Source organism: Trachinotus anak, unplaced genomic scaffold (assembly GCF_046630095.1).
Source record: "Trachinotus anak isolate AG129_WGS33_773 ecotype Australia unplaced genomic scaffold, CSIRO_AGI_Tana_v1 ptg000014l, whole genome shotgun sequence".
Taxonomy (NCBI): Eukaryota; Metazoa; Chordata; class Actinopteri; order Carangiformes; family Carangidae; genus Trachinotus; species Trachinotus anak.
In genome coordinates, this window is record NW_027273865.1 from 9418118 (window position 1) to 9426661 (window position 8544).

The 8544-nt window shown below is 40.0% G+C and overlaps 1 protein-coding gene across 18 annotated transcripts in view; it reads left to right on the forward strand.

Moving 5' to 3' along the window:
* robo2 (roundabout, axon guidance receptor, homolog 2 (Drosophila)) overlaps positions 1–3101 on the forward strand; it is a 314222-nt gene extending 311121 nt beyond the window's left edge. For all 18 annotated transcript variants that reach the window (XM_071495715.1, XM_071495714.1, XM_071495713.1 and 15 more), the window contains one exon: positions 8–3101. In XM_071495715.1, the coding sequence (XP_071351816.1) occupies positions 8–9 (2 nt within the window). In that variant the 3' untranslated portion in view covers positions 10–3101. The remainder of the gene's footprint in view (positions 1–7) is intronic.
* The last annotated feature ends 5443 nt before the right edge of the window (positions 3102–8544 follow it).

The window sequence follows — 8544 nt, forward strand, 5'->3', positions numbered from 1 at the left end:
CTCACAGAGTGATCTGCCAGGGATGTGAACTGGAGAAAACCCAGCCTGTCAATGAAAGAATGACGCCCTCCTTGTTGGGGCCATGAACTTTGTCCTTACCTGTGTGTTCTCAGAGGGAAGGAGTGCAGCAAAGGGCACTACAGAGAAAAGCAGTGTCACAGAACTGTAAATGTGATGTATAGACACAGACATACTGTACATCTCACTATGTTTTCGTCCTCAAGAAAATATTTTCCACCTCCTACCTTACTGTAATTTTCTTTTTGTTAGAAAAAGGCAAGTACAAAAAAAATGAAAACATCTACAAATTTTCTGGTAACTGCCCTTGGGGAAAAGGAAATTTTGTTTCCTGTAAATATAGTCTTTAACTTGTTGTTGCATTGCTATGCAAGCCTAATTCAGTTCGAGCTTTTTATTTCCACATACAGGAACAGTTGGTTTTATCTGGTTATTTGTATTATATGTGAATTGAGTGGCTGTTGTGCCATAAAATAATTGTTTTATAATCCATTGTTTGTTAATAGCTGCCATTAATTATTATCATTATTATTATTAATTATTGTTTTTGCACTGCAATTTTTGGTGATAAGCACAAAAACATAGCTCCTGCTGACATGAAGAACCGAAAGAATATGTGAAGAGGAGTTTCTGTACTGTAAAGTAAAGAGAAGAAAATTATATACTAATGTACAGAGAGATATTAAAGACTAAGGCTTTGCTAACAGACAGCAACAAATAAGGCGCCCATTTCCATAGTTGAGTCTAGATGGGTAGCAGACACAAGGTTCCTGAGGGTCTGAAGAACAGATATAAGGCTGGGAGAACTGTATGCAGAGGATACTGTATTACTGTAGGTGATCGAGTTGATTATTTAAATCGTAATTAGCTGTTCTACAATAATCGTTTGTTATCAGAAACATTTAGTGCTCAATGTTTTGGGCAGCTTCAGGCATTGTCTTGTTTTCAGAAAGGGAGTGTGTGGGTTTTTTTGTTTGTTTTTTTTCAAGTTTATTTTGTCCTGTGTGATTTACTGCCTAAATCATTTTACCATACAAAGTTTACGCTCCTCATTTAGCATAACAGCGCACTAACCATAAAACACAAGGAACAAAAGGAAGGAGGAGTCAGTGAAATCTGTCCACATGCTGTAGTTCAGTCATAGCACTTACAGAGACAGGTTTATGATTCCTCTAAGGCCTTAATAGGTAAGCAGACATAACAAATAAAGGAGTATTGATTGTGATTAGTAGCAATTATACTCCCAAACTTACCCAAGATATCAGTGGAGCAATATAATTTGTTTACATATTTTATGTTTTATTTTTCTTGTCTTTTATTTCCATCCATTTTTAATATTGTTTGCTTTTTAGAGCACTTACTGTGTTATGTTTATTATATTATACTGTATATGGTACAGTGTCATCCTAGAAAACAACACATTGACCTGTTCGGTCCAGCTAAAGTGCTGTTAAATTAGGGGATCTATTAAAGCAGTTGTTGCTCTAAAGCTTGGAGCCTCAGTTACCAGTACACTATGATCAGCACAGTCTGGTGTCAGTAATTTGAGAAGAAATGGCGTGTGCACGATTTACAATGTAGCTTTGAGTCAGTGTTTGATCCCAAACAGTTGAGTGGTAACGGGGAAAAGCCTTTTTTATTAACTAGCAGGTCCTACTGCTTCATGTCCACAGCCACAGTGTGGATCAGAACACTTTCTATCTGCCTGATCGCCACAAAACACACACACACACACTTATCATCTGCCGCTTTCGACTTCTCAGCCTCTGATTCTCGTCTTTTCAGACAATGTTTTTATTGGTTGTCCTTTTTTAATAAAAAGCTTGTTTCTTTGTATGCCTTTTATGGACTCCAAAACGCTGATTACGACAATGTTTTCAATTTTAATGTTCAGGATTTTTGTGGTTCAATGACTGTTTGTTTTGTCTTTTTTTGTACTGCTAATGTTGATAAAAGGGGGTGGAAACTAAAGGCCGTCAGATGCTGTTGTACTGTTGTTGTCATGTCATCGTCATTTTCTATCATCCACCCAGTGGCCAGTGTTCTGGAAATGAGGTGCAAAGAGTATCTCAGGTTATTTTACATTCTGGTGGTGTTTATGTATGTGTATATATGTGTATATATCCATATACATCTCCACTTGATTATGCCATTCCATTTTCATCGACAAAAATATCCCTCTCATGTCCAATTTTTTCGTCCCCTCTTTTCTTTTCTGCTGTGGATTTTGATTCTGAGTATAATGTGCTGGTTCATCCACCTAAAGACAAGATGTCAGTAAAAGAACATACCAAATTAAGATTGATATTTCTAATGTCTAATGCGTTTTAGTGTCTCTTTAATACTCATTGTTTTCTTTTAAATCACAGTGTCGTTTTGTATTTATTAAAATGATAATAAAGGTATATTGTGAAATATGCATAAAGATTCGTGAGATATAAAATGTGTTTTTTTGTTCCTTGTAAAGTTTGCTGTCAGAGCCGAGCAGCGAGGCCATAAGGAGATGATAGGCACACTGTGCTCAGAGCATGGTGAAGTGCCGGGTCAGTAGTCGTCTGAGTCACTCTTCGTCCTGCATGTTCACCGCAGTGCTCCTCTCATGTCAAAACTAAAGAAACTTCAGACCTTTTTGAACACAAGGAGCAAAGGTGCTCACAATTTGCTTGTCAAGACAATAGAGAAAACGTCTTTTTGGAAGGATGAAAGTACTTTGGCTTTCCCTCTCTTTTGTTCATTTTCTCAATATTGTTGGTTCTTTGTAGCCTATCTGTGTGTTGCCTTTTTGCTATAAAAGACAATTAAAAATGTCAAAAAGAGAAAGTTGTTGGGTGAAATCTTTCTGTACAGTGTGGGCTGAGGTGACACCTCAGTCCGATGCCATTTCTACAGTACAGTACATTCTGCCTTTTTTTTCTGTAAACCACCTTCTTTATTCACTTGCATGTCCTTGTCCAAGAAGAGAGTGGATCAAGAAAATAAACTTTTACAGTCTCATTCCCATGTCCTGTAAGATAAATCCATGTTCTTTTATTTCCTTGTACCTGGGTCAATATCAAATAAAATATTTTTGAAAAATGAAAAAATGCCTTAAATGATTTGTCTTTGATAGAACTGCTGCACCGCAGGGGTATTAACACATCCAAATGTAGTGTAAAACAGTAAATAATGGGGGGAAATACAACGTGAGATGTCACTCAGTGTCTCTAAACTGTGGTACTCCAGTCTGTGTTGGCTACTTTCCTATACTGCAGCTACAACAACATCAAGAACAGGCAAGTTTGCCTGTTTCTCCAAAACATCCCCCCTCTAATATCTTGATAGTGTTTGACTCAGCAACATGTGTAGTTTTTTTGTGATATGTGTGTGTGTGTGTGTGTGTGTACATGTGCATAAAGATGTGTAGCCTACTGTGTGTGTTTGTGAAAGAGCTCCTGACTCAGCTGTGCTTTTTATGTCAAACCAATCCCTAGCTTGATCCTTCTGGAGGAGCAGCTTCAAACACAAATCCAAATCTGCTAAATCACTGAGACAGGCAATTTGCTTTCAAGCTCCCTTACCCGAAGCTCCAAGTAAAATGTCAAAGACATGGTGCAAAACCAGACGTATAAAACAAGGAACAGCTACTGGTATCTGCATTATGTGCAAATGTAAATTAGCATCAAAAATCGTGGCATCTCTCCACCAAACATATTCCATGTTCTTTATGGGATCAGTTTTTCCATATTCCATATGTATGAGCAATGACCCCATGGGAGCTGTTGATATATGGGCAGTATACACCACCTGCAGTGCAATATTCAGTTTTATAATGAGCAGTAAAATGTGTCTGCAGTTGCTGTAAATGTTTGAGTGGTACACTGTGTGGGGTGGCATCAGCCTTTTACACCGTTCTCAGGAACAGTGTTGACTCATTCATGCTGGGCTGGTAGAAGGCATGGGGCTGCCTCTGTTTGACTCCACCTGAACTTCATCATCTGGAAGTGTTTGTTGCGTGGTCCCTGTTTGTGGACACCCTCTCTCTTTCTCATAGCTCGTAAAATAATCCTGTTCCTTCAGAAAATGTAAAATGACCTGTATGAGGAGAATGACAAGTAGTGGTTGTGACCCCTGCTCTGTTTCTTAAGGTGCCTATAAAATTACTCCTCACTGCATAAGACCTCTGACTGACTGCAGGATTTGGACCTGGTGATGGAAGCTCTGCTGTATCAGCCATTCGAGCCCTTGACCTGTTTTAGCTGCATCTCACATAGTTGTTTTCTCATTACACTTCAGACAAGGAGAACTCCATACCAAGCTGCTGCTTTCTCAGGTCATGAAGGCTCCAGCTCTCAGTGGGTAGTCTCAATTCCACATGGGTCTACCTAATGGGCCTTTTGGGGAGATGTCCTCTTATCAGAGGTCTGTGCAGCAGCTCCATCTACCAGAACTGACAAATTCATGGATGTGTTTGTTGTTCTTTGGTCAATCTCCTGGCACAAGTCGTCAGAGTCACAGGTCATTATTATGTTTATATATAGAATCATGTCTTAATTTGAAATGCATATCCTGCACCTACACCTTGAAGGTGTTTATTTTATGAAAATCCATCACCGATCAGTAGATCAGCACCAGACAGGCCCCACTGTCAAAAATCTGCAAGTGGAGTTCATTTCTTGACTAATGAGGCTCCATTTCCGAGATTTTCGCGTCAGTTTGACACATATTGTCAAGAAATAGTGTCCAAAAGTGAAATGATGTGAACCTGAGGTGCATCCAAACCTAAAATTACAAAACATAGGCGGTTTGCGAGCTGAGTTGAGATACGTTGAGAGATTTCAGGAAAAGTGCTGTGGGGAAAATGGATAGTTCAGTGTAATCCCCTCCAATGCAGATGTCATGGAGACATTTGTGAGGACAAAACAGTGTCAATAAAAATGGACATAGCCTCTGTGATATCACCTGTAGGTTTCTGAAGAGTGGTTTTGAAGCTGGGAGTGGGCTGCTCCGCCATTGCAATCTTGACAGTCCCTGATTCAAAATAGCCACTCCCTCAATAAGTCATGTAAAAAAATTAATTTGTCATGAAGGAGGAAATTAGCTATAGCGACCAAAACCATTTTTGTACCAGGCAATAAACATGTTTATTTATGCTGTAAAATTGAACACTTTAACATGAGAGTCTACGGAGATTGACTCACTTTTGGAAACAGCCTCGAGTGGTCATTTGAGGAACTGCAGTTTTTGGTGCTTTGGTGTTAGCTTCATTTTTCAGCCCCTGAGGTTGCTGCTTGGTTTTGAGGTCGGGCAGTTCACTCTGTTACTGCATGTTTGCTAATGGCCGGTTTAACGAGAAGAGCCATATACAGTTTGGTGACAGCTAGAGGTGCTGATGAAAATCCATAACTTCGTGACTCAGGTCTGGTGAATGTTTAATAGCTGCCGCATTGACATAGTTTTGTGGGCTGTGTGAAATATTGCCTGTATACATGGCAGGGATGTAATATTACTGTTTGGAGTAGTGTCTGGCAAATATCTCCTGTCAAACAGTATGGATTGACTGAGGATGAGTGGTCCCTGTGTTGGTAACCTGTCCTTCCCATTCATGATCTGTAGGAAATGCTGCTTTTCTTTCTTTTTTTTCTTTTTTTTTGTGTGGAAACATTGGCATTTTTCATGTCCTACATTGATGTTTTGGACACTGACAAATTGCCCGTTGCTGTCAAATATGATGTGTGATTTCTTTTGTGGGAACATTAAGATAGTGTCATTTCTCTCCATGATGACTGATCAGGAGTTTAAAGGTTAGCCATTGTTTTAAAATCTATTAAACAAGAGAACCTCTTGCCATGAATGAATAATGACGTGTAAACTAGATCAATTTAGCACAGTTTCTTAAACTTTTTTTAGTCTGTTCTTCGTAAATGTCAACGATTAGTCATTACAGTTTTCTGGTTTTAAGCTCTCATCTCAGCTGTACTTCTCTCAGCTCTCTTCCTTCATCTGAACAAGAAAAAAAAAAACTCTCAGCAATTTCTCCCTAACCCCTGCCTGTCCTCATTTCTGAACCAAGGTTGGCATTTTGTGTGTATTTGGGTGAAGAGTTATGTATTTATTTCTTTTATCTTTTTGAAATGTTTTGGACTGATGGTAGAGTGGGAGAGTGCCCTGTTTTCAAAGACTACACAGTTTGTCCTCATGCCATATGCTCATGTCTGCATTATAAAAATGGCCTCCTGTTCAGCTGTACAGACCACCTTATATACACTTGTTTTCTTAAGCATCAGTTTTGAGTTTAGATAGATTTCATTGTTTTGGATACAAGGTTGCGCTGCCTAGAGTGATGATCTTTTCTTACCTTCCTTTGCGCTGATGTCACAGTGACTTAATCTGAAGTGTCTGTTATACACGTTACTGCAAAACTGAGAGGGACTTTGGAGGAACCTTTTTCTTCTTCTTTTTTTGACCTTTGGTGCTGTCAAATGCATATAATTTAAAACAACCCCACAGAGAGGCAAAGAATGATGTGGTGTGAATAACTCGCTTTCATGATATTTCTTTGGAATGGAGAGGTTCTTTCATTCATATTTATGGTAAAGGTTCACCGATCTATCCTGAACCTTTAAACAAACCCATCAGTAGGGTCTGCAGGATCTGCTCCCATTTCACACCTCTTCCTCTGCCTGTGATGGGGGGGGGGGGGGGGGGGGTGCATAAGGGGGGAGCACGAGTAATGACTGCTCTGCTCCTTGCCAACAAAGCAACTTTCCTGCTCCACTCCCATCTTTTATTTCCAACTGTTTACCAGTGTGCACTCTTCCACTTCCTCCTCATTTTTCATCTCCCTCAGAATGTGCAGCAAATATGCACCTGTTTCTCTGCATACTCCCAGAAGCCCGTGCTTTCATACGGCTGTGTAATTGTTGCATCAGGCGTTGGTGGAGATGGTCTGTGGACTGAGCGAAAACTGGTTAGCCACGCAGAGGAAGGAAATAAGCTTTGCTCAGCAAATACACACTGCAGTAAGATACAAGTTATCAGGGTGTGAGTGAGTGTGCATTTGAATGTGTGTGTGCTTTGATGTCTGTACCAGTGTGTTTGCACTGGGTGAAGGGAACTGCTGTGTATGTGCTTGCATATATATCCACCCGCACGTATGTGTGTGCGTGTGTGTGTATTGATGAAAGGAAGCATCTACTACTTGTGCTGCATTTTTTCCTTCTTGCTTCTCTCCTCCCCTTTGTCTCTGGACTGGTGACAGAGAGTGGAGGTGAGAGGGCAGCCGTACCAATGCAACACCATTCATCACACATGTCAAACAGCTAGACCAGCTGCTGGGGACAAGCGGCAATAATTTGCATTTCATCCCTCTCCCCTCCTCCCTCCCTCCTTCCCCTCTCTCTATCTCAGCCTTTATCTCTTTATATATTTCCATCACAGCTCCACATTTGATAAATGAAGCCATATGATATTCCACCTGTTTGGATGAAAACATTGCGTTATTGAGCAGTGCTTTTCATATATTGAGCTTTGTGTCAGACTAGTCCGTAGTTCCTCTGTCATGACAATGCACTGCCCATGCTAGTTATTCTGGCTCTGAGGACTAATGGTCCTTAATGACAGTGTGTTGGAATGAGAGTAAAAAAATAGTTTCAAGGAACTATTGTTGTTGTTATTGCTACATAGGTAGCATTAGCATTAACAGCTGTTTTCTTACCAGTCTAGATATTTCATTCCTTTACTCACTGAGTGCTGTCTCCAGCTGTAGAAAGCAACACCACTGTTAACTTGTCTCTATCACGTATTTTCTTCCGCTGAAGTTAGCATGCTAACCAGCTAGCCCAAGCCTGTTACTTTCCGATAGCGACTCACAACCTGCCCTGAAGACATAGCGCTGCTCAGAGGAGCATTTTATAACCTCCTGTATTATAAAGACAACGGCAAGCGACTGGCAATAACCACCACCCGATTCTGGCCACAGACGGCGGCAGAGAAAACTTACAAATGGCCTCCTTAAGTGCAAATCTTTCCTCACCTAAATGTTTAGCTTGTGTACAGATTCAGATGCTGTTTGTTCTACACCCCGCACAACCTTTATTACAATAAATAATAACTTTACTTAGTCACTTATCCTAAATAAACCAGTAACTGGTCATTTAACATACATTTAACATACTCCCTATTAAAAGCAACTGGTGGAGTGGAGTGATTTAATGTCCATTTTATGACATTTACATGCAAAGACAGAGTTCAAAACATCAGCTCACAATCTGGAAATATTGGGGAAATGTAATATTTTCATCTGACTGAGCAAAGCTGAAGACACATTATGCTCTCAGAATCACAAGAGTGTGAACTGTGTCCATCATCTCATATCCCGGCTGCTCAATATCAGCTTGTGGCTTGTGTGTCTTTTCATCTGTGCAGCTTGTCTGTGTTTGGCATATGTTATCATGATCTTTAAGACTGTTGCTTTTGATGCATTAAGCCATCAAATAATGTTGCACCTGCAGTTCAGGCATAGATGATTTTGGTACTTGTATTATGTTG